This window comes from Oryza sativa, chromosome 7 (assembly GCF_034140825.1).
Source record: "Oryza sativa Japonica Group chromosome 7, ASM3414082v1".
In the NCBI taxonomy this organism is placed as follows: Eukaryota; Viridiplantae; Streptophyta; class Magnoliopsida; order Poales; family Poaceae; genus Oryza; species Oryza sativa.
In genome coordinates, this window is record NC_089041.1 from 17,772,636 (window position 1) to 17,800,363 (window position 27,728).

At 40.0% G+C, this 27,728-nt stretch overlaps 1 protein-coding gene across 1 annotated transcript; it reads left to right on the top strand.

Moving 5' to 3' along the window:
* Positions 1–8,078: 8,078 nt before the first annotated feature.
* On the top strand, positions 8,079–21,974 carry LOC107277622 (ankyrin repeat-containing protein NPR4-like). The gene is made up of 4 exons (XM_015789799.3): positions 8,079–8,347; positions 12,704–13,620; positions 20,154–20,834; positions 20,951–21,974. The coding sequence occupies exons 2-3, from the start codon at positions 13,230–13,232 to the stop codon at positions 20,768–20,770; spliced, it is 1,008 nt and encodes a 335-aa protein (XP_015645285.1). The 5' UTR covers positions 8,079–8,347; positions 12,704–13,229; the 3' UTR covers positions 20,771–20,834; positions 20,951–21,974.
* Positions 21,975–27,728: the final 5,754 nt, after the last annotated feature.

The window sequence follows — 27,728 nt, forward strand, 5'->3', positions numbered from 1 at the left end:
CGCATTAAAAGTATATTAGGCTTCTTGTTTGAAATATCTCGCTTGTTTCAATATCTTAGTATAAAGTGTTATCGAAGTATAAGCCGGTACGTGCTAGATCTGTTTGATCGGCTATGCTATAAGCATCTATATAATCAATACTTTAGTATATATTTCGACTTAAGTGATTCATACTGTCTCGGCATGGCGACCGATCTATCCCAATCACTTAGTTTAAATATGTATCGAAGTAGAGGTTATATGTTGTTAATATCTATAGCCGATCGAGTGGATTTAGTCTTATTTTATTTATTCATGATTGCCGATCGATTTCAACATGACATCGGCTCAAAGATAAATGATATGTCATCGGCAACTAGTCGATCGGCTATCGTTTATGGATTTAACCGCGATTTTTCTTGTCTTTATTCTTGTTGATTGCAGGATCAAATCAACTGGCACGCTCAAGAACCTAAAAGCAAGATTTTGAACCTGTACAGGAGTTAAGCAGATCTTCCAGGCTAGTGTGTGTTTTTCGCATCAACAGGTCTTATTAAAAAAATATGTCGTGGCACGAAATTACCAATCTGAATTGAGTTCGTCAGTTCTCTGCAGATCCCTGATTTTCTATTAACATGTACATTTTTTTAGAGTCAATAATACGTACAACGTATTATATGAGCATCTCTCCGATAATACGTACTAGCGTGGGCTACGAGTGGGCAGGGTTGGAGATAGAACAAAATACAGATAGGGTGTCATTTGCTTATTTTAATATAGATAGGGTGTCATTTGGACCCCCCCCCCCCCCCCCCGCGCCCGTCTTCTACACTCTGCCCCTGCACGTGGGTGTTCGACGTCAATCAGACGCCGACCACAGGTACAGGTCAGTATTTGATCCCTCTTCTCCACAAATCCCAAATGGAAATAGAAATATAGAGAGGAAATTACAAAATCGTTGGGCGTGTGTTCGATTCTTCAATCGAGATTCTCACATGAGTATATCGCGGGAAAGATCAGGTCTTCAAAAAAAAATTTATTGGCATCAAAGCTTGAGGTGAATGAGGAATTCACCAACCAGGCTCCTGATCTGTTGATTTCAAGTACCTTTTAATCTCTGGAAGTCTTTGGTGATGAAACGATGCAATAATATGTCAAAACATATTTAAAATATTTTTCGTGAATTAGTGCACATATCCATTGTTGATACAAACAGGGTATTTCATATATTTTATATACATCGCCGATCGATGGTCCACCTCCACGCCCATCTCTAAACCCACGCAGCTCCACGCCCATTATCTGAATTCTACATTTTTTGATTGCTTTTGATCCTACCAAACATATATTGATCTCTACTACTTAAAAAGACCGTAATGGTGGTCGTTGTTCCTACAACTATTTTTTCCGACCCTTAGATTCGCAACAATCAATGGATGAGATTCATTTGGCAATCCTCCCACTCTCGTGATTCCTGATGTTATGATCTGATATATCATAGTTTGAACGTGATACACAGGTATAGATAGTATAAGTTGTCGTATTTCATGATAGATCAATTTTCAATGATGAACCTTAACCAGATTTGGACATCTTCAGGTGTGGGACTTGATAAAGCTTGGAGATCGTCTCAGTGAATGGGAGGATGCTGATCTTTGTAGGATTGGGATTACTGGAGAATCACTTGGAGGTATTGTATATGATGAGTTCATGATTTGCATCCTTATATTAAAGTAACATATGCCACCCTGTAGAGCATATAAAATAGGTGTGATAGCATTAGAAGATAAGGTGATTTTTTAAGTAAGAAAAAAATCAAATCATTTTTTATGTGTCTGAAATCTAAATTTACAACTGAATACAAGCTCTCAATGATTCTCTGCCCTTGAGCGTGTCCCTGAAACTGACTGAAATTTATATAAAGAATATCGAGGACAAATCTATCAGGTGTATACAATGTGATCGTTCTATTTGAAGATTGTTCTATTTGCAGAACCCTACCTGTATATCTCCAAAATATGGGAACTACATTATTGTAGATATAAATTAGTAATTATCTGACATAAATCGAGAGGAAAAACAAAAACAAATTGGATTTTTCTCTGTCTTTGACAGATTGATTTTATGCATTTTAAAAGATAAGGGTTTGTCAAAGTAATTTCTTTTTGCTACAGCTTTCAGTACTGCTTATTAAATCTGATGTGCTTCTAATTAATCTTATACAATATACACAATATGCTACTAATTAATCCTCCACCGCTAGGGGTGAAAACGGATCGGATGATATCCGATCCGATCCGCTCCGAATCCGTCCGAAACGAGGATATGGAATGGGCTTTTAGAAATCCGGAGGATTCGGATGCGGATGCGGATAGAATGTGCGGATGCGGATATGGTATCTCTAAAATCCGGCAGATGCGGATTATCCGATTTTTTTGTCGGATTATCCGATAAGCCGTTTGCCGGATAATCCGAAATTATCAATATATATAACCACTCTATCTATTGCATATAACATAAGTTGGTACATCCAATGCCCTAATTCATCAATTAACATAGATTTTTTATTCTAAGGTTTTTATCGTCTCATGTCACACTCACGCAGCTATATTTTTTATATTATAGACATTATGTATTCATGTTGTTTAGCAGTTAATCATATAATTATTACGATGGGTCATTTATTGATTATTGTATTATTGTTCCTTGGATTGCTAACTCGATGTTGCATTGATTGCATATACACGTAACATCCGATAAATTTAATTCGTTTCCGAACCGATTCTGCACCGACTCTGCACCATTTCCGACATCCGAAATAATCCGTTTCGCATCCGCATCTGTACATTATCCGCACCCGCTCCAAATCCGCTTAAAAAATATGGTTTAGGATATGGTATAACCACTATCCATCCGAATCCGCTCCATTTTCACCCCCTATCCACCGCCGTTCAGTCTGCCGCCCCCTACGCCGAACTGTATAGTTATTATTAATTGCAATTGTCTTTTAGAGGCGCTTTTCTAATACTTGCTTTATTCCCTTAGCCAGATAATCAAGAACCATCATGATCTGTTGTGATCAAAAACCCATAGCCCACTACTATGTTTTACTACTTCCAGATTAATGGAGTGGTATTGTGGTTTCTCAGCCATGGCAATGTGGGTATGTAAACAGTTCTCACGTGAGCCGTACATTTTCTATCTCGTTTTGTGCATATGTTTTATTAAAGAAGTAAGATACACACAATATTTGGCTAGCCTTGTTGTTGGTTTCAGAATAATGTTTTCTCTTAAATGAAAATTAGATTACAATTGGTTTATAGCTACCTTAACATAATTACATTAATATGTCAAAAATAATCGAGGTATTTGCTATAGTTTTTTTGGAGTTCGTGTCAATAGAGAAACAAAAATGAAATGTACTCTTTAGTTCCTTATATTTGAATTGTACATGCTTCTGGAGGATGGAGTATTGGAGTGTTAGATATGGTGTCCCGTGTTAACCACATTCCCTGTTGAATGCCTTTCATGGTTTGAAAGGGTTGTGGTCTGAGAGGGTAGTAACAGACAGCCTAATAAAGTGAAGTTATATACTACTGCACAATTTCTGCAGTGGCATGCGTACAAACAAATCTTTAGATTTATAAAGTAGGATCGAAACACAAGAACTAAGCCAACCAGAGGGGGTGAATGGTTGGTATACCCAAAAAATAAAATCTTTTAGCGGAAATAAAAGTTACCCTCGAAATCGATGGAGATTGGTCTGACCGAGATTGATCTGCCGGTCTGACCGAAGCGTAGCCGCCGGTCTGACCGGTGTTGATCTTCCGGTTGGACTGCCCTGGAATCCCTGCCACGCCTGATGTCGCCGCCGGTCTGACCGCCTCGCCCTAGCCAGTCTGACCGCCGGTGCGTCGCTGGTCTGAGCGCCGCTGAGCCGCCGGTTAGACCGTCGAAACCCGGTGAAACACAAATCGAAGAACTCTCAAAGTAGATGACAACTTTATTGCTTCTCTCTGTGTTTACAAAGTACATCAACAGCACTCCTTACAAAAATCTCGACTAAACTCGAAACCCTAACTAAACTAGCAACTCAATTGCTTTCAAAAGCGATACCGGGAAGCCTCACGCTCCCCCTCTATTTATACATGAGGTAGACAGGCTAAAGCCACGAACCAAACTCATACTAAGAGTCCTAAACACCTTAGTAAACCCTCTAGTACAAGAAACAAACTTTACATAACCAACCAATCGTACCAAATTTGGACTCCTTCCAAATTCGACTCCGCATCCCATACGCACACAATACCTCCATCGTATGCCATATGGAATCTCCATCAACCACGTGCATCAACTCTAGCCTAAGTATCCCGTATGATCTCTGACCACCACGGACGTCGTCTTATCCCCAAGCCGACTCCCGGTCCATCACCGCAAATACTCTCCCGAGGCAACGAGTCACCTACACATGAAATAAACAAAGAAACCATATTTCGAGACCAAGCTATCTCCAACTTGACTCATTAGTAGCAAACAACAGTATTACATACATATAGTATCCACCTAGAAGTCATAATCATGAAACAATCACGGATATCCAAACAAACAACCCGAAACCGAAACTGACACAGAGTCGGCCAGTCAGACCGCGGGCCAGTCGGTCTGACCGCACACATAGCGTCGGTCTGACCGGCAACCTCCACCCGGTCTGACCAGCAACCTCCACCCGGTCTGACCGGTCCGACAAAACAGCAAACCCTGTTCATCACCTGAAAATTGATTATCTCCAAAACCACTTCGACGATAATCTCCAAATATCAAAACCAATAATCACATATACCAATTATTCATCATAGAATAAGAATCAAAACACATATTGATCTTACATATAAAATTGGCATGGATGCTTATGATAGCTCTTGGCTTAGCTGTCGTTGCAGCGAGCGCCGTTGTCATCAGGTCCTTGACCGCCATTCAGTCCGCCGCCCCCTACGCCGGTCCTCTCACTTCTAGGTGACGAACTCTGGTTGACGGCATTGCACCGCGCGCCGGCACCACCGCACCTGGGTAATTGTTGGCGCAACCGATGCCAAACTTACCAGCTGCCACTCCCATCACTTAACTAATTAGCGTTTTTTAGTTTTCATTTGTTGGAATGATGGATCAACAAATTGATCATATAATCCCTCCGTTCTAAATATAGGGATTTCTCAAAAGATTCTTTTAGTTACTTCAGTTGTTAGTTTTTGAATTTTGCATTGATTAAATTCCTTTCCAAAGCATCTGATTGGCTCTGGAATAATTGAAGCGATGGGAATCAGTGCGGATGCTTCTATTGTGGTACAAAGTGTATATCTTGAAATGGAGGGAGCGTATCATATATGTATTTAAGAATTCCTTTTAGTTCGAAATCTGAAGTTGGACAATCATGTTTTGCTTTGGAATTTCTGGTTCAATTCAGATACCAATCTCTTCGTCCTCACTCCAAAATGGAAGTGTTTTCATTATTTATATGATTACATCTCACTTTTTAATTTTTATATGCAAAATCAGGAGGGTGAGATTATTTTGTCTGGTGGCACCCTCAATTTGTTTCATAGGGTCTTTGTTCAATTCTAATTCTAACATTTTTAAGGACATATTGGTACTGTGTTGCAGCGTCATGGATTCTCTGGTTGGAGTACATACATATATTAAATAAATAAGTGCTCTCAATTTTGTTTCCGTAGATGGGAGTAAGCAGTTTTTTTTTATATGTTTCAGTGATTCATTTTGCTGCCTTCAATTGTGAAATGAAAAATAGCTGTAAGGCTCTGTTCGTTTCCTGGAGTTCCCAACTCCCCCATCTCATTTTCCGCGCGCACGTTTTTCAAACTGCTAAACGGTGTGTTTTTTGTAAAAAGTTTATATACGAAAGTTGCTTAAAAAAATTATATTGATCCATTTTTGAAAAAAAAAATTAGCAAATAATTAATTAATCACGTGCTAATGGACTGCTTCGTTTTCCGTACCGGAGGATGGGTTCCCAACTCAACCAAAAGAACAGAGCCTAAGTGAAGGCCTAAGCTCAAAGGAATAATATGTTCTTTTTAAAACAAAAAGGTTAGCGTTCTAATTCTTTCCAATTTTTTAATTGACAACATATTAAACCATTCATCCTTTCTGTTCTCTATATGATATGTACTTCACTTTCGTAAACATTTTAGCTCATAGGTAGAATGTTTACAAGTCAAGGAGCGAAGTACGGGTACAGGGTGTGCTCGGAAGACCTTTGCCAGTTTGTGTTTTGACTTCTGAAGGCATGTACAGATGTGAAAATAAGAACTTCTAGGAGAGCTTTAGAAACCGAGAATAGTTAAGGCAGTACTTGGGCCTGTTTTAGTTTCCAATTTTTTCTTTAAATTTTCAACTTTTCCATCACATCAAAACTTTCTTACTCACGCAAACTTTCAACTTTTCCGTCATACCATTTCAATTTCAAATAAACTTTCATTTTTCGCGTGAACTAAACACACCCTTGATTTTTTTTGACTGCAAATTACTTATTAGAAAATCAATATGTGGCGAGCTTTACACAGATTGGCTTTGACATACTAGGGTGTGTGAGCCACCTTTTTAACTTTTTTCGGGGAGTCACCTTTTTACCCAACATTTTGATACTTCCTGTCAGTAATGCTTGTTTTTGAGGGTTTTTAGCCCTAGCAAAAATGTCAACAAGCAACTAAATAGAGTGCCGAAGCTATTTACACTACCTTGCCAGACTCCCCTAAATTTTGGATTCTTTTGTTTTTAGTTTTTTAAGTAAGCAATCCATGTTGCAGTCTGTTGTGATTCATGTAGTGAGGTCAATGGAGTGGCACGATATTGAGTGCCATATAGGGCTTGTTTGGGAAATCTTCTAGCTGCTGTAGGTTATCTCCGAATCTTCAGCTCCTCCAAACAGTGCAAATTGTCACCTAAATTCTAAGAATCTGTAGTTGTAAAATCAGAAAATGACCTAGAAGCCAGAAGCTAGAAAACCTAACTTCTCCAGATTTTCAGAAGCTAGCTATCAACTAGCAAATTCTCAGAATCTTAAGCTCCCCAAACAGGGCGATAGTTCGATTGGTCAAGATATGCAATTGACAAATTCCATCTACAGAATAATCATATTTAGATGATGAGTTATGCTAACTGCTATCTAAATTTTTACTCATCTTCTTCAAATTTAAATATTGATACATTATCATAGTGCAAAAGAGCCTATAAAAACCGTGAAATTTCGAGGTTTCAACACGTAGGAGAGTAGATTCTAAGTGAGATTTCGAATGGTATTCAAGAATTCAAATTTGAAATAGTAATATCAATTGATATTAGATAAAAAAATATATCAAAACTTGGTGAAAAATGTCGTATTACTGAGGGTTGGATATGACACTAAATCGAAAAGGTGCACCTTGGCTACAAAGAAATACTTGTGTCTGGATTATCGAAAATTAATCATGCCATATAATTCGCTTAATACGTTACATCTTTTGATTCGTAAACAATATCATTTGGTATAACAAAATACTACTCTCCCTCCGCCCTCCGTTTAACAATGTAAGTCATTCTACTATTTCTCATATTCATATTGATGTTAATGAATCTAGACATAATATAAATATGAGAAATGCTAGAATGATTAATTTACAGTTTGAAATGGAGGAGTTTGAAATGGAGGAAGTAGCTCTCATGGCTCATTCACGTTTGATGAATTATGAAAGGGTTATCAGTAGTAGGGTGAATATCTAGCTTTGAACATGATTTGTTTTGTTTTCCGTTCAAACGCACGGGCACACAACACGGAGTAGTATATAAAAAGACCCCAGCGACTAGGAGACCACGTGGCGCGCTGCGTCGCACCGGAACGCTGCCCCATCAGCTCGCACAGCGCCACTGACATGCTGGCCCCGCGTGGCGCCGTTCCGTCGCGTCGCCTTCGCCCAAGTCACACGCCCGGGCACCTGCAGCCACTCGCAAGCCAGCCCCACCCACCCCAGCTGGGTCGTCGTGTCGCGACTCGCGAAGACGTCGTGGCAAAATGACCCCGCTAAAGACCCCGCCTGGCGTGGAAGTGCAAGTGCAACCGTGCCGCGTCGGCGTTTCTCTTCTCTGCCTCCACACCGCGCCCCATTCCCATGTGAAGGAGCTCGTCTGCTTCTCTTGCTCCACACCTTGACCACGAGCCATTCCACCGCATTCTCTAATTAAGCTGGGAGGGAGAAGGACACCGGCGGGTGCCCATCGTCGAGCACCTGGTGTGCACTCGCGCTCGGCTCCGCATCTGCTCCGCTTCACCACTGCCTCGACAGCGACCGGTCGATCTCCTCCGACAACCCAAAGCAAGGTGAGTTGCTGCACCTCACCACCTTCATCGTCCTTCCTAGTTCACATATGTCCGGCCATCTTGAGAGAACGTGCCACGTAGAACCGGCGAATCACTAGAGAGCAGCGAGAGACGAGAGAACAGAGAGAACCGATGAAAATGCTCGCCAAGTTCTTTTTAAAAAGGAGCTCCGTCCCTCCGTCTCCCTTAACGCTCGACCATTCAAAAATTTCACAGAAAATTAACTAAGCATTAAAAAATCTACAGAAATTTACACCAACAATTTACAGTCAAAATTTTTCATTCACCTAAGCATTCAAGCATCACAAAAATCAACAAAAAATTGCACTCATCGTGGCGCTGCCCCCGTCCGCAGCGGCGGTGGATCCGGCCTCCCCCGTCATCGCGACGGCCGGATCCGGCCGGCCCCGAGCTCGCAACGGTGGTGGCGAGGGCAGCTGGCAGCGGTGGAGGAGGGAGAGGGAGAAGAGAGCCCGCCGCTGGAGCAGTCGCCCGCGCCATCGTCGTCTCCGAGCCCGCCGGATCCATCGCCCATGCCATCGTTGTCGCCGAGACAAGACGCCGAGCCCGCCAAATCCGTCGCCCGTGTCGTCATCGCCGCCGAGCCCGCCAGATGCGCTGCTGGATCCACCACCGCGACACGAGCTCCGCCGCAGCCGAGCCCCCCGGCGAGGACTGGTGGATGCCGCCACCCGTGGCCCGCCGCCGCGCACCGACGACTGAGGGAGAGGGAGGAAGGAAGGAGGAGACAGGCGCACCAGATCTGAGGGAGTCGGAGCCTTTATTTTCGCTAGAGAAAAGGAGAGGAGACCTAGGGTTGGACGCGGTTGGTTAATATGGCGAATTTATTTTCGCTGGTGTTCCTCTTTACCGGCCGCATATGAAAATAACTGCCAGCGATAATCTATTTTCGCTGTCTGCGAGTAAAGTGGGCCGCCATCGAAAATCATATTTTCACAAGCGGTTATTTAAGTGGGCCGATAGCAAAAATAGCTATATTTTTGCTAGCGGCCCTCTTATTCTGATCGCCAGCAAAGATCTATTTTCGCTGGCGGTTCATAGCCTCCCACCTCTCGTAATATTTTCGCTGGTGGTTTCCACTTATAACTGCTAGAGAAAAAAATATAGTGGTGTCATGAAAAATCGATTTTGCAGTAGTGCTTTTAAATCCATGAAACTAGGGGTGAAAACGGTACAGAAACGGACGGAAATCGTCTTTATCGTTTTCGTTTTCATATTTTTTTCGTAATCGAAATCGGAATCGGAAACCCCGGAAATGAAAACGGAATAGAATATTATCGAAACCAAAAAAACGGAGCGAAAACGAACATAATCATACAATTCATCATAAAACATAATCTATGGAATAAATTAGTAATGCTAATGATAAATCCTAATGCAGGAAAAAAAATATTCTTCTGTAATTTTAGATTTGCATAACAAATATTTTTTAAAAAAGTAACAGCTAAACACCATGGTATTAATTATTCAGTGCTTAAAAAAAGAATTCAAGGTATTTTGTGATTTCTGGAAATTTCGAGAAAAATTCCGGAAAGTTTCCGACCGATTCTGAGTTCCGACGGAAACTGCCATTATCATTTTTGTTTCCGTTTCCGAAAAAATATTTCTAAATCCGTTTCCGTTTCCGAAAAATTCCGACCGACATATTCCGTTTCCAAAGATAGGTCCGGGAGTCTGGAAAGTTTCCGTACCGTTTTCACCCCTACATGAACGTAAAATCTAAATAGTGCGCGCTCTCATTTTAGTCTAATCGCGCGATGCATCTCCGACCGTCCGATCTCGTTATCTATTCATTTTCGGCTTACGTTATCGCTTTCTCCACTAGTACTTGACTGCAGACAGGCTGACACACCCACATAGCAGGAAGGACTGAGATAGACATGTATGCCTTTTTTCTCTTCAAATAAAGTTTTCTCTCAAATTACTTATCCGATCTACAATCCAATTACACCATTGTGTTCGTTACAATTAAATCTTCACAACAAGATCTTACATGATTATATTACGATGAAAAAATATTTATATTTGTAAATTACTTTTATTATATACGTAAGTTACTTTTATCATATATATAAGTTACTTTTAGATTTGACTAAATTACTTCTTAGACATATAAAAGTAAATTTAATAAAGTCTAAAAGTAATTTATATATATTATAAAAGTAACTTAAAACAAAATGGAAGTAACTTTGTCATGACATTAGAAGTAAATTCATTGTAGGGATAAAATATGAATTTATATAGAAAACTTTATTTAATCAGTACAGATCAACACACATAAGTTTATCAAATTTTAAAAGTAAGTTCAATGTTAACTTCCACACACATAAGATATATACTATTGCATTTTTTAACTTGAAAGGAGACACTAGATGGAGTATAAACCAGCTACGACTAGCTGTGTAGTCATGTCCAATGAAAAATGCATGCATTAAAGTTACTTTCTTTGTTCTAAGTTACTTCTATATTAATATATGTAAATTACCTTTAGGCTTTGCTGAATTTACTTTTATATGTCTAAGAAGTAACTTAGTGAAATCTAAAAGTAATTTAGACATATCATAAAAGTAATTTGTGATTTTTCATCAAAATATAATCATGTGAGATCTTGTTATAAAGATTTAATTATTACGAACACAACGGTGTAATCGGATCGTAGATCGGATGAGTAGTTTAAGAGAAAATTTTATTTGAAGTATAGGTGGATAGAGTCTTTCATAGATGGAGTGATAGCTAGTTTAGACAAACCACCTACCACTAGCTGTGTAGTCATGTCCATACATGAAACAACCCTTGCGTAATATAAAAAGGGCACATAAAATGTATGCCTATTATGGCTTGCCGAATAATGACTAGTTCATAAGGTACGTACTCTTGCCTAATTTTATAATTATATCAGAAATAGAGAGGAAGGTATGCTTGCATAATAGTGGAATATTTGGAGTGCTTATCAAATATATATATGGTGAACAGTATAGGGAGAGAAATTACTGGTAAATATTGGAGTTATTGTATTGAGTTTCAGGAACTGTATATATAGATGATATCTATATGGTAAAGATAAAAGAACTTAAGATACAAATCAATCAAATCCTAACATAAGTCTAAGATAGAAACCTGGTTTGACTGCTTATGAGCATGTCGATTAGGTTGGCTCCACTATTATAGAATTAGTTTTTATGGATGAGACTCCCTCTAGGTTACAGACGGACCATAACTGCTTTCGCATGCAAAAATCGGTCTCCCCACATACAGTTCAAAAACCGTAAGCGAAAAGCAATTTTCGCATGCGGGCATTCTAAGAGGCCTGCATAAAAAAGTACGGTTGAGTTCGTTACGAGGAGATGGGAACAAATCTCCCACGTACGGAAAAAAATAGCAGTCCATTAACACGTGATTAATTAACTATTAGCTATTTTTTTAAAAAAAGGATCAATATGATTTTTTTAAGCAACTTTCATATAGAAACTTTTTGCAAAAAAAAACACCGTTTAACCGTTTGAAAAGCGTGTCCGTCGAAAACGATGGAGAGAAGTTGGGAACACAGCCTAACCCTATACCCCTTTCTCTCTTCCCACTTTTTTCTCCCCTCTCTGCCACTTAACTCTCCCGCATCTCTCTCTCCTCTCTCCTCTCTCCACCTCTTTTTTTACCCACTCTCCCACTGCATCTCCCACTCCTCTCATGTCTCCTCCCACTCCCTCTCCCCCCCTCCCCACTCCCGGTGACGGGGCTGGCAGTCTCGGGCGGTGGCAACGGTGGTGGTCTCAGGCATTTGCAGCAGTGGTGTTGTTGCTGTCAACGAGGGTGGCAGCATTAGGTGAGCCTGATCTACCCCGGGACTCGGGCAAACGGAATCCGCCGCCGCCAAGCCTCAAGCGTGTCGAATCTGTTGGCCGGCCTCGAGCACGCCGGATCCGCTGCTGGTGGGCATCGAGAGCGTAGGATCTGCCACTGCTGGTCTCCACCCTCCCTCGCCCCTCCCCCTCCCGCGCGGATTCGGCGACTTCGAGCGACGATGACAACAATAGCAGTCGCAGCGGCCTCGAGTGATGACGATAGAGCGCGGCGGATCCCGACGCAAAGATGGTGGTGACCTCGGCACAACAACGACAACGGATCGGACATGATGGCGGCAGCGGATTAGGGTTTCTAGATTTTGGATCTAGGTTTTTGTATATTTTGTTTTCGGAACTTTTTTTTCACCAAAATTAAAGTTACCTAGTACTGTTTTTTTAGGCTTTATTTCTTTCGTGATATATATGTTATGAATGTGTACACTAAGTTTTCAGTTTTTAAAACCGGGATTGACGGTAACAATGCAACATGCAACAGGCAAGCCTAGCGGAAAGGCCAGAGTCAGTATCTTCGTCCAATCGCTAGTCGCTAGATGGCCGATATAGCCGCTAACGAAGCTGACCAACAGGCTGCTGGACCTGCAAGCGATCCCGTACGGCCACAAGTGGATCCCCAGCTGCTGATGGCTGCTCGCCGCGGCGACAGCGATCTGCTCAAGGAGCTGCTGGGGCTCAACATGGATCCACTTGTGACATCAGAGGGAGTCGTCGTCGTCGTGGACGTCGTCCCGCCTCCCCGGCGTACTCCTCCTGCTGCGGCTGCGGCTGCTGGTGATGTTGATCGAACCGGTCACCTCCTCACTCCCGGCGGCGGCGCCACCGCCACTTGATGGGGTGACAGCCGAGGGGGCTCCCTGCTGCACGTGGTCGCGGAGTGCGGGGACAGCCACAAGTTCCGCGACTGCACCAGGCTGATCTACTACAGGGAGAAGCACCTCCTGGACGCGCCCAACGGCAATGGTGACACGCCCCTGCACTGCGCCGCGGCCGCCGGGAACGCCGAGATGATCTCCTTCCTCATCCACCTCGCGGCCGCCGGCGACGACGGAAATACGGAGGCGGAGAAGGCGGAGAAGGAGGTGGCGTACCTGAGAATGCACAACAACCGTGGGGAGACCGCGTTGCACCATGCGGTCCGTGCAGCTGCTGCTGCTGCCGACAACGAGGACGATAAGCAGCTGGCCCTGGACTGCATCGACCAGCTGATGGCCGCCGATCCACAGCTGGCCGCCATCCAACACCCGAATGAGAAGGCTGCTTCCCCATTGTACCTGGCCATCTCACTGGGTGAAATTGGCATTGCAAAGCATCTGTTCGACAAAACTGAAGGCGAGCTGTCCTACTCCGGACCAGATGGACGGAACGTCTGGCATGCAGCTGTTTCTTTTCCTCAAGGTAAATACAGACTTTGTTTCAAATTATCTGTCGTTCTACTTTTATCCTAACTCAAACCATTTTTGTTTTTTCAACCATCAGTTTTTCGAAATTTGTCTATTCTAAGAAGTGAATTATATGTATATTTTTCCAAGTCTTAAAACCTTATGACATCAAACTATATGAACTTTTAACAATCAATGATTAAAGAGTAGAACAAACAAGTAATTTTAAACAAAGGGAGTAATATAATACTCATAATCCACTCCTTACAATATTAATCATCCGATGTAGTACTACCTCTGCCTCTAGAACACCTACCGTTTTAACCAGTCGAAAACATATTAAGCAGGAGGTTAAAATAACAGCTATCCTTTCATTAATGTGAAGAGGAATAACGAGGAGAAGAAAGAAGTACAATTCAAGGGTATAAAAACTAGATGACACCCCGTAAGTTGCTACGGAATATTTGCGTGCTAAATAGTTTCTATCTTTGTAAGGATGCGCATTTTAAGAACATGTTAGAAAAGAAGATGAACGCAATTTCGAATTTAAGTTGTCATGCATATATTAATTGAGAAATCTCAATATACATGCGTATCAAATAGTACAGTACTATACATTTAGGTTCAATATATGAGTGTGCTGCAAAGAAAGAGATATTAGTCACTCAAATTTTCTAGAAAAAAAAACTTCAATGCAGAGTGAAAACGGTGAAGCAGTGAACCATGCTTGCTATCTTCTGCCGTTCTGTTGGACAGTACTTCCATGTTAGCGATTTTCCATCAATAAATGTTAAGATAAAATATTTAGTTAGCACTTGTACAAATATTATTTTAATCACTAAGCTCATATATAATGTAACTATTTTAATACATCATTAGATACCAAAACAAAGCAATGACGATGAAAAGCAAAATACCTTCAGTTTCATGATGGAAATATTAGATGAAACCCATGGTTGGAGCAGCTCCAGAAGATTAGCAGAATAGAGATGACGATTGTGAAACATAACCAAACCAATTGAGGATGAAACTGGAGAACTGCCTTGAGCCTTGACAATCGATGTGAGATGAGACTGGAGAACTGACATGAGTCCCGACAATCGATGTAAGATAAATTGCTTGGGTCTTTGAAATCTTGAATGATACAAATGCACTGAACTGGAGTAAGAAACCGATAACTGACATGACTCTCGACAATGGATGTGAGATGAAATTTGTGAGAAATCTTGAATGATCAATGGATGAGGCTAATCCACTGCTTGTCTGGCTGGACAGTTTCTAGAAGATGAGTAATCCACCGAAAGATAGTGGCTAATAATAATGGTATGGCTATAATAAGGTGGAATGCTTGTCATGCATGTGTAAACATGCATGAACCGGTAGAGTGCCATGGTCCAAGCAAATTTGGATTTAAGGCATTCTCGCTGCACGTTAGAAAGTAAACATCTTGGACATCCATTTTGGATCTAATGGCTAGATTAATTTCAAGTGATGTGACAAACTGCGGGAGGAGAGAATAAATTCTAACTACAGGAGATGAACTATATAGATATATATAAGATACAATATTTTTAGGCATATTCTTCAATGCTGAAACTACACTCTTAGGAACGGATCGAAGGAGTACATACGCGTTGATGGAAGGAGATACTAGCATACACATGCGCATGCATACATTTTATTTATTTAACTTTTAATAAAAGGTCATCAGATCATATTTTTCATTGAAACCAACAGCATATGCTGGGGATACCAGCTTAACAGCGAAGTGCATGAGAACATTAGAAATCGACCGGCAAAGTGCAGGTACCTCACCCATTTAGGGTGCAGTCGTTTTCTGCTGTCACTACTATAAGTGATTTTTGCTGTGACATGCAAAAATCACATTAGTCTTGGTTCAAATAGGAACCAAGACTAAAAATTATGTGTAGTCCCAAAAGCCCAACGGGATATTGCGGTAGGCTTTTCGACGCATGAATAATCAAGTACTTTCTCTAGGTCGATAATACAGGTCATTTCTCTAGGTCAATAATACATGTCATTTTGGGCTAGGATACAATCTCCAAGAAATAATTTTGACCACTATTTTCTATTATAATATACTAGAAAAAATACCCGTGCATTGCAACAGGTGATGCTATTTTAATATTATTATTGTTATATGGTTTAACTAGGGTAAAATTCATTGTGGAAATTCGTTTGGATATTTATTTGTCTAGAAAATCATGAGCCGTAATTAGGAGTCCGACTTTCATCTCACATTAGCATGCGAGTTTTTTTAGAGAAATTTCTCATACGACTCCTTATGTATTTTCAAAATCAAATGAGCTTAAAATCAAACTCAAACACGGATCTATATTTTCAAAAGCTAACGACCTTAAAAACCGACTCAAACACGGATAACGTATCCAAATACCGGCAAAAACATCTTTAATTTTTATAATGATAGAGAAGAGATATAGAAATATCAATAAATATACTTGTTGGGAATAATTAAGGCTAATTAAGATCTGAAAGTTTTATTCTTTATGATTTAGAGGGAGTAAAAAAACTACAAAAAGCTAATTAATACAAGGAAAGAAAATAAAATGATCCTAATATATGTATATATAAGAATTAATCAAGTGCACATCTATTATATACTAAAATTCTATTAAACTTCCTCCGGAGCACTTCTAAGCCATTACATGGCGCTCTAATAAATTAGAGAAAATACTTAGAAATTCAAAGAAAAGAAAAGATCGATATGATTTTGACCATTAGATTTTAACTTAAATTGACTTTCACCTAAAAGATATATGGCCCTTGATTTTTTACTTAAATTGACGGACCTCTACTGTTTTGGATCATTATAGTATTTTATCTATTAAAAATCCTTTTTTTTGTCTAATCTACCTCTCAGGTACGTATAGGAGACAATAATACATAGTACTGTTCACCGGAAAAAAAATCCCTCGCTTCTAATCTCCCTGACAGGGACATATAGGGGAGAATAATACGTAGTTCTGTTCACCCAAAAAAAAATCCCTTAATCCTTCTAATCTCCTTCACATGTACGTACAAGAGACAACGATAGAGGAAAATAGGTCCCAATCTTCTGATAGTATCGATAACTCTCGATTTGGTAAAAACTTGACACATATGATCCGGCTTCCGATAAACACGATCCGAACCCCTGCAATCGTCGCACCATATCTACTTTGGTTATCAACCGTGCTAAAATCCGGTTGACCTCGCCGAGAAGGCTAATCCCTACATGCGAATTGAAGAATACAAACAAGAACAATATAGTTTGCAACAATTGCATATGAATAATTAAGCACTCAAATTTGGAGTTTCACAAACCGATCTAGCGGCGAAACTGTAATGGCAGAAATAATCTAAGCAAAACCCAACCCTAAACTATGACGGCTACTGAATAAATATAATTTAGGATGTCCTAGGGTTGACCTAGGGCGCTCACCCCATAGCCTACGATACAATTATAAGGCCCAAGATCCAAATCAGATTCGGACTGAATAAGGTACGTGGCTTGTTTTGCAGATTCCCGACATCTTGGTAGGAATATTAACGTGGGACCAAAACCATCTGAAAGTAGACTCCATAAACTTGCCAACAAGTACTTATGGCCCCGAGATTCATTCTAGATCAGCGGCTAGGTTCATTTGAAGTTGATGTTGTCAGGAAGCCCGAATCCGAATCTAAAATGTGTAAAACTTTATCTCTTGTCTTCTATGGACCAAAAGTGACGTGTTGAGATAGTAGTGGATCTGGAGAAGGTCTTGATGGATTATCCATGCATTTCTTATGCTTGGTCTCTTCTCCTTCACCTAAGCAAGTACCTCTGTAAAAGAAACACACGAAACTCATTGTATAGCGACGTTTGATCAAATATATAATAAGTAAATCTAATATAAAATATATGAATATTTGGTTGATGAATACATAAAGTAGTCATGGTCATATCCGAGTTAGTTATGTCCTCATCACACAAATACGTAGTACTGTTCACCGAGAAAAGCCAGAAAACGTATGTGTATAAAAGATAAAGAAAAAAAAACATACACAGGTACGTAGTGTATGTTTTATATTTTATCAACGGTCCTTAAATTAGCTAGGATTTTGACAAAAATATATTACTTCACATATATACTCCTCATATATGCTCTGATACGTAAAATGTCTAACAATGGTTTTAAACGTGCATAACTTTTTAATTTATACTAGTATATACCCAGCGCTTTGTCGCGGGGATTTATAGATGAATGCATGTTATACATTATAGAAATGGTAGATATATATATTTAAATAATGTGAAAATAATGAGTTGACACTACTTGTATATATATTGAGTTCTGAAAATACAATAAAATTATAAATAATATGTCATATTTGCATGATATTTAAAATACTCAAGATAATAATTGTTAGTGGGTGATGATATACCACACTTATATGCTGAGCTTTAAAAGTTAGTGGGAATCAATTTTATAGTAAGATAGGATATGCAATTTACGACACAATATATTCATGAAACTAAATGAATCATTGACGGCTATATCACTGTGCTAAATACAATATGACATATGACACCGACATGTAACAATTAATAATAAATTTTCAAATAATGTCATGTCATATTTTCAAATATCACTTGATAAATAGAACACTAATTTGAATCCACTCATGTAAAAATGAAAACAGAATTTTGTTTGAAATTTTTCAAAACTCTTTTATTGTTATTTGCAGAGTGGGAAGCAGACATGATAGATAGATATGAATAAATAAATAAATTTCAGTCCATGATCTTTCTATAAGACAAGCTCTTAATCCATCTCAAAATTTATGGTAATTAATGTAGGTTTTCTTTCTTGCCAATTAGTTTTGGTTACAAACAAACAATTTAGTAAGATACACATTAAATTACTCTGTTGTATTTTTCTTATAGTTAAAAATTTCAATTTATCGGGCATAAAATGCGATGTCATAACCTCAATGACCCGACTGTAAAGTGCACTTCAATGAATTTGTTATTGTAAATTAGTTTGTGAAAATAAATACTTTCTTAGAGTTAGTAAATGTGTCTAATGTAATTATAAACAATAAATGTTGGAAACAAATCAGGAACTAAACTAAACTAACATACTTTGTCAAAATATAAACTAACATACTTTGTATGTCTCTTTAGCTATATTTTTTTTAACTTGTGTCAGATGATCTAACACCGCTCAAAATGTATCTATATTATTAAATTTTGAGTGATAAATATTAACACCATAATCAAATTGTGTCTATTCTATACCACTAATCGACTAACTTAAAAAGAAACTTCGTCACCTCCATCTTTTTTCCTCCCTATCCTTTCTTGCATATGGCTAGCAAAGATTGCTATCATTAGGGGTGGGCATTCGGTCTAACCGAAAATTTCGGTCTCGGTCTTCGGTCTTTCGATCTTTTCGGTCTTTGAAAAGTGAAGACCGAATTTCAGTGAAAAAATGTCAAGAGCGATAAATTCGGTCTCGGTCTTTTCGGTCTCGGTCTCGGTCTTGACCGAAACTCAACAACATTTTCATATATGCAAAGAAATAATGGAAATTTTCAACACAAAAATCACAAAAAAATTCATAAGCACTTATGAGTAAAGACTCTTATTAGATTGCATGCCTAGAAGAAGTAGGGATGTGAAAATTAGAGTTTAATCCTATTAAACATAGTGATTGTACATTATATTTAGATATTTTTTGATAACTATTTTTTGACCGAACAAAATTCAGTCTTTCACTACCTAGGACCGAATTGATGACCGAATTTCTCGGTCTCGGTCTCGGTCTATTTCTGCCCACCCCTAGCTATCATGTCCTAAGTAACATAGCGGCATGTATATGGCTGAGCTGGGATGGCCCCAATGAAATTAAAGGTTGCTGTTGGCAATATAGCTTAAGTGGCCTATTGACGAATGCAATCCTTGGTAAGTATGTCAATAGTGAACTAAGCATTAAAATTATGCTTCACTGGTCGTACGACTACATCGATGTGGGACCCATATTTTAATGTATCATAAAAGATAACCTTGGTGGCTACGGTGGGCTTTACCTATTAGATGGACAATTATGTCTAATTTTAATTGTTACCGTATTATATTTTTAATTTTAACTGTTACCCTATTATATGTCTAATTTTTACTACGTTATCCTATTATCTAGTAGAAGCAGAATTTTTAGACTATTTATACATAGATTTGAAAATAAATGAGACATGAACACCCAGATACTTCATCCGTCCCAAATTAATGGGTATGTTATAGATATAATTTTTTAAGTGTGTATTAGGACTATTTTATTGACACAGATATACAACGATCCATCTATTAAAAACACAATGACTGTATAAGATGCAGTTTTTTCTCATTTTCATTATAAGGTAATCTACCATCACTTAAAGTGAATACAGTGAGATATAACTTCTTTCGGTACTCCAATCAATAACATTAAATAATTAAGATGCCCGCGCATTTGTACGGGCTCCATAATATTGGATATAATATTGCAGCGCTAGATATGGTTTTGGAATGGTTCAACGATAAGCAATTGATGGCGGCCGACATGCGGCAACAAGAAGGTGGGGATCACCGGCATGTGGCAGCTGATGATGAACTCCTCGCGCGGCTCAGTAGCCAGAGGGACAATGACAACGGGAGCACACCTCTTCACTTGGCCGCATCAATTAACGGGTTACCGTCGGCACTATATATTCCCATATGTTCTCCGCGAGTTTTGGCGCCGTTGCGGCGGCCAAAGCCGGTGGAGCTGCTGCTGAAAGCCAACGAATTCGCGGCGTACCAGCCGGACAACCAAGGGATGTACCCAATACACGCCGCCGCGTCGGCTGGCAGCCTGGAGACCGTGAAGATCCTGCTTGAGAAACACCCAGACTGCGCCACTCTGCGAGATGCGAGAGGAAGAACTTTCCTCCACGCTGCTGTTGAGAAGAAGAGGTTTGGAGTGGTTAAGTATGTATGCCACTGGAAGAGGAAGGAAAGGTTTGCATTGATCCTGAATGCACAGGACAATAACGGGGACACCGCGCTATCCATGCTGGAGATCTTGGAGTCTTCCGACGCCTTATTTGGTGTCATAAGGAACGCTTGGACGTACCGAATTAAATAAGAAGGGCATGAGACCTATTGATGTTTCATGGAGCATGATGCCTCTAAAATGTTATTATGCATGGGTAAGTAATAGTGCGTGTAAATCTTAGCTTCTCTTATTCTATTTAAAGAGGAAGATAGATATCTATTAACCTTTATATATATGTACACGAACGTACATATTCTTGCAAACATGCAGGATCTAAGAGTCCACATACGAACATTGCTATTGAAATTGGGAGCTCCATATGGTGAAAGTCAGAGCCACATCTTCAACAAAAAACGACACGCCATCATCGTCGACCCCAAATTTAAAGGAGGCGAGGAAAAGATGTTGGAGAATGTAACAGCTGCAACGCAAGTCTTGGCCCTTTTCTCCGTCCTCATCACAACCGTGACATTTGCGTCGGTTTTCACGTTGCCCGGAGGCTACCGGTCTGCCGGCGATGGTGGCAGTGCCGCCGGCACGCCGTTGCTTGCTGGGCGTGGGTGCTACGCTTTCGATGCGTTTATCCTCTCTGACGCTCTAGCATTCGTTTGCTATTTCATGGCTACGTCCGTCCTGCTCTATGCCGGGGTGCCTGCTTATAAACTCGAGGTCCGCCTCCGCCACATTAATTTTGCATATAGCCTGATGATGAATTCTGGAAGAAGCTTGGCGGCCGCTGTAGCTTTGGGACTCTACGTGGTGCTGCTTCCACCGGTTGGCCGCACCATTGCGATCGCGATCGCTGCCGCGATGGTCATGCTTGCACTTCTGCTCAGCAAGGCATCAGAAGGCATCGAGTCTCTCTTCGGCATTGCTATTGCAAGAAACCGGAAGCTGTCAATTCGAGACTCTGTGGTAGGCTTCACTATATATGTGGGGGAACGCTATTGGTCCTTCATCCTAATCTTCGGCCTCCCAGCAATTCGTAAGTGGGCAAGGGCAGGGTAAGATATTAAGCACGTACATGGACGACCTTAATTCACATTCGGACATCATCACGTACGGCCGGAACAGTTAATGCATGTGTGTGTCGTTGTTTTTATGATCATTTGTATTACTATACCTGTCTCACAATCTCCCATATATATAATTATCGCATACGTCGTCCAATTGTAATAATGTAATAAACTAACCTCATGTACGTCGTTGCCTGTTGTTCATTATTCAGCTTATTAAAATAAACAAGGGGCAACTATGTGTCGTGCGTTCTTGCCAGCCCCTATATATTTTTTCAGGGTTAATTGAATACATGCCACTGCAAATAACATACATTGAAAAAATGTCACTACTATTCATTAAATTGGTTCACTGCCACTGGTATTTTCTAAAATTTGAATCATGCCATTATATACGTCCAGTACATGCTTAGACTAGTTTTTTGTGTACCGTATTTTCGTATGGACCAAAATACCCTTAATCCTTTATCTTCTTCTTCCTCAGCCTTATCTTCTCTTTAGCTCGTTGAGGCCGACGACGGCTCACTCCGCTTTAGTTTTTCTCAGTTGTGACGAGATCACAAGAATCGATTTCCACGAGCAGCAGTTCATCAACATCCCGATAAGCTTCACCTTGGTGTTGGCTGGACTATTATCACGGAATCTTGAGAGATCGATCGTTGCATCATGCCATCATGCAGTGACGTGAAAACCCAAAACCAGAAGCAAAACTGAGACGAGAAACTGAAGGAAATCTCATGGAATCTCGTCGATTCGTTCCCAGAAACGGAGAAAAACCGTTCTTCGTGAGTGCCCATAAACGAGCCGACCTCGTCAAGCTCGGCGGCGGTGCGCGCGGCATCATGCTGGTCGTCGGAGGAGCGACGGCGCGTCACTTCTAGTCCCCTTGCCTCGGTCAAGGGCCCGTCGCCCGTCGGAGGAGCTCGGCCCAGCGGCAGTGGAAGTTGGAGGGAGGAGGAAGGGAGGGCCGTGCCGGATCCGTCGCCGGGGAGTGGGGAGGTCGGGACGGGGCCACGGAGGAAGAGGGCTTGAGCAGAGGCGCCGGCGTCTTGATGAGGAATTAATGGTGTCCTGTCCAGCGGCATCAGCCGGCCATCACCTTGGCGCCCTTCCGCTTGCTCCCAATGCTGTTCCCATTGCAACGACGGGAGGGAGGGATTAGGGAAGACCGATCTGATTCGAGGATATTGTCCTAGCTTGCCGGCGCCCGGCGATGGGAGAGGGGGCAAAAGGTTGGGAGAGAAGGGCAAAATGGCCCATACGAAAATACCAAACCAAAAAAATGAGTACAGGGGTGGCTGATGCATACTCCCTCCGGTTTCATTTTAATTGACGCTTTAGACAATGACACGCTCTACAAGATATACCTTTGACCTTATTTTTCTATTATAATATATACAATAAATAAATGCATGTTTACTTTTTATTATAGTGTTTTGAAAAACAAATCAATATATGTTTTTCTAGTTTCTTTAAACTAAGTATTTTTAAAGTTATTAATGGTCCAAGTTATAAAAGTTTAATCTCAATCTTGTCCAAAACATCAATTAATATAGAACCAGAGGGAGTACACAGTGGTATTATTCTAATTTTAGAAAATACCAATGGCACTGAGCTGATTTGATGAATAGTAGTAGTATTTTTTAATACAATATATTTATAATGGCATGGATCCAATTAATTTTTTTAAAGCAATTGTGATTTGGTTTCGTTAGCAAAACTGTTCGGTAAATTGAGTGATTGACTCATAGTGAAACTAAGAGTTTTGCTTCTACTTTGACTAGGAGGTTCTAAGTATAAAATAAACGGAGGCTATGCCATAAAGATAAGTCAAGATTTAGACATAAAAACTTTAGGGTTATTTGTCTTTGGATTTCATGAGAAACTTGTAATGGCCGGGTGTTGTGACTGCACCTTATAAATAATACTTGATTAATAAATATCATATTTAATCATTAAGGTTGTCCATAGGCTGTACCCACTTACAGCATTTGTAATGCAAGGGGACGTTGATACCAAGGTATGAGCAAGATTACAATAAAAGTGATAGAAAACAAGGATTATTATACAGGTTTGGGCCCCATACTGATGGGTAATAGCCCTACTTTTATTGGCTAAAACTGGTGTTGTCATTATATAATCAATCTCTCACGAGTATAATAGGGAGGAGAACCTAATCTAGTCTCTATCAGCCTACCGGCGTAACGCTCGAGTAGGTGATCGACGGCTAATAGTTGTCGGCTTCCTCGAAAAAGAATTATACGCTCGCTAGATCGTATTGGCCTTGTTTGGGCTTGTGTTGGCTTTTCTCCTCTCTTCTGGGGTCCTGTATTTATACCTCAGACGTCTCTGTTTGTACTATAATTTGGCTAATAGTTAGTGCATTTAGGCAGGCAAAATTATGTAGAATAGTTGGTGTGATTAGTTAGTGGTTTAGTTATAAGGTTAGGGCAGTTTATATGTGCAGGAATATTTGGTGCAAGATTGAATCTGTGAGTTACTTGGTGACTGGTATTTTTAATCCGGTTCACTACTATAAATCCGGGCTTCAGTGACGGGTCATCTGTGACGAGCCAACGCAACTCGTCAAAGATAAGTCATCTCTGACGGGCCGAAAAAATATCCTCTTCAATATATGGCTACCAGGGAGGACCCGTCACAGATGTGAAGTCATCTGTGACGGCTTGCACTTGTAACCCGTCACAGATCGTCTGTGACGGGTCACAACCATGGCTCGTCACAGATGACATGTCATCTGTGACGGGTGTAGTATTATGAACCATCACAAAAGAGACCACTCATCTCTGACGGGTCTTTAACTAACACACGTCACAGATAACGTTATCTCTGACGGGTGGTAGTTATGACCCGTCAGTGATGAGTGAAAATTCAAATTTTTAAATTTTGCAAAAAACCTCGGATTGAAACATGTCCTATATAAAAGTTGTAGCTCTCAATGATATCCACAACTTTATAACTAACAACATTTCTATTAGAGATCGTTTACATCCCCGAACATGCATTACAAGTGATCAGATCTACTTTTAAAAACAAAATTTTGAGTTTTTTTTTTCAAATGACATGGATGGATACATGCCCCGTATCAAAGTCATAGAACTCAATCAGATCTACAACATTATAATTGAAAATATTTTCATTTCACAAAATTTACATGTTATAAAGTGAGATATATTTTGAAAAATGAAATTTTGAATTCTTCAAACAACATCGGATGAAGATATTTTCTATGTAAAAGTTATAAAACACGATGAGATCTATAACTATTTAGTTGATAATATTTTCATTTGAAGTCATTTAGGGTGTTAAATATATGTTAAATGATTCAGACAAGCATAGACAAAATAATAACATTGGGTTAGTAGTCAATATGTGTTAAGTAGGTGAGTTGGTAAGGGAGCTCTATATGGAGGTTGAGGTCTTGAGTTCGAATCTCACTTGTAGCATACAAGTTATATTGCGTGAAAAATTGTGAATTTGTAGGTAGTGATGTGTAACCATGTATAGGATGGCTAGTAAAATTCAAAATATTTTTTTGAGGTTTTTTTGTTACGTTTAAAATTCAAAAATTGTATTTCTTGCTTTGTCATCAGTGACGGGTCGTAAGTTACAACCCGTCAGAGATGAGTCATCAGTGACGGTCAGGTAGTTACGACACGTCACTGATGACTCATCTGTGACGGGTGACAAGTTTTAACCCGTCAGAGATGACTTATATACCGGTCAGAGATGGGTTATCTGTGACGGGTGTTTCATCCGTCACAGGTGATTTTGTCATCAGTGACCACTAATCACTGACCAAGACCAAACCCGTCAAAGGTGAGGGTTTGGGCCCGTCAGAGATGACCTAGTCCGGCGTAGTGGTTGGAGATTATGTACATGGAGCTACTGCTTGATGGTTGGTTTGGGCTGTTAATTAAGAACTTGTTTAGTTCCCAAATTTTTTTTTCCAAAAACATCACATCGAATCTTTAGATACATGTATGGAGCATTAAATATAGATAAAGTAAAAACTAATTGCACAGTTTGCATGGAAATTGCGAGACGAATCTTTTGAGCCTAACTAGTCCATGATTAGCCATAAGTGCTACACTAATCCACATATATTAATGATGGATTAATTAGGCTTAATAAATTCGTCTCGTGGTTTACAGACGAGTTATGAAATTAGTTTTTTCCTTCATGTCCGAAAACCCCTTCCGAATCCGGTCAAACGTGTGATGTAACACCAAAAAAATTTCTTTTCGCGAACTAAACACACCCTAACTCGAAGGAATGCAAGATGCTAGTAGCTTGCTGCTCGATGGTGTGGAAGCTGTGGGCCTGTTTAGATCCCCTGATAAAATTTTTGACCCTGTCACATCGAATGTTTGGACACGTATATAGAGTATTAAATATAAACGAACATAAATAAATAATTACACAGATTGCGTGAAAATTACGAGACGAATCTTTTAAGCCTAACTGCTCCATGATTTAACAATGTGGTACTATAGTAAATATTTGCAAATGACGGATTAATTAGGCTTAATAAATTCGTCTCGTATTTTGCATGCGGAATATGTGATTTGTTTTGTTATTAGTCTATATTTAATACTTTAAATATGTGTCTGTATATCCAATATGACACTGTAAAACTTTTGGGACTGCCTATACATTATGAGACAGATTTTTTAGCATCCTATCATGCAGATTTCTTACCCTTTAGATCAACATCTAACGGATGACATTAATATACACAAACAAAATACAAAAAACAAATAAAAGGGCCACGTGGACAATCTAAGCTCACGGTGCTCAAATGGGCTCAAGTAGATTTCAAACTTACATCGTAAATACACTAAAATTATATATTATATATGTAATTTTCAGACTTACATCCTAAATACACTAAAATTACATATGTAATTTTCAGATTTATATCGTAAATATAGTAAAATTACATATGTAATTAATATGTAATTATAATGTAAGTACGATGTAATTAGTATGCGTGAGATCATAAATAAATTAGCATTGAAAAACACGTACAGCTAGTTTAACAACTAGGGAACAGTAACATAGACCTAGTTAGTTAGCAGCTAGAGTGCTAGCACGGATCTCAAAAACCATGTCCTACGGGAAAAAAAAAGAATGATGGAAGGCTCGTAAATCTATCAAACTATAGTTAGCAATTCCGAAAACTTTTCACCCCTAAATCTGAACACCCTGTATTGTGGGAGACTTTCACTGAGCCATCTGCATGATGGTGATTAGACAGAGGCAGGTGATTGGATGGATATATGCATCTTGAGGCTGACTGCTGGCGGTGGCGTGGCATGTTGTAGGCGGACGTGCAAAGGATAGAGTTGTGGTGTCCGCGTTTGTATGCGACGAGCCAACTAGGATAGAGCTCTATAGATGGCCATATGGCCTGAGTCCCGATGGCTCGTTCAAGGCCCGGTGATTTTGTCCCGGCCCAGGCATAGCACGGCTCGACTCTGGTCGTGCCTATGTCGGCCCAGCCCAACAGCCATGCTGTGTCTGGGCTACTACTTCGGTACGCTAGGCTGGCAAGGCCAGGCCCAAAGTTTAGGGATACGAAACAGATTTATTCTCAACCATATTTAAGGCACGTCAAAAAAATAGGGAGGAAAAATAGACATATTATGTGACATTATTAGACATATGAAAAATAGACTTATTTTAGCTATATATATGTGGAATAAGTTCATTTTAGGTCCTTTAACTTAACAGCGAGTTCGAGTTTTATCCCTGAACCGAAATACTAGATACAACAGGTCCCTCAATTATCAAAATCGGTACAAATAAGATCCTACGACGGTTTGGATGACGGTATCAGCTGACGTGGCGACTACGTGGCTGATTTGACTTGGCCCTCGTCCTACGTGGCGGTGATGTGGCGCTGCAAGCAAAATATAAAATATAAAATAAAAACAAAAAATGTGGGGCCCACGAGTCTGTCAGACAAAAGATTAAATAAAAATAGTGGGCTATCTCCACGGACGACGACG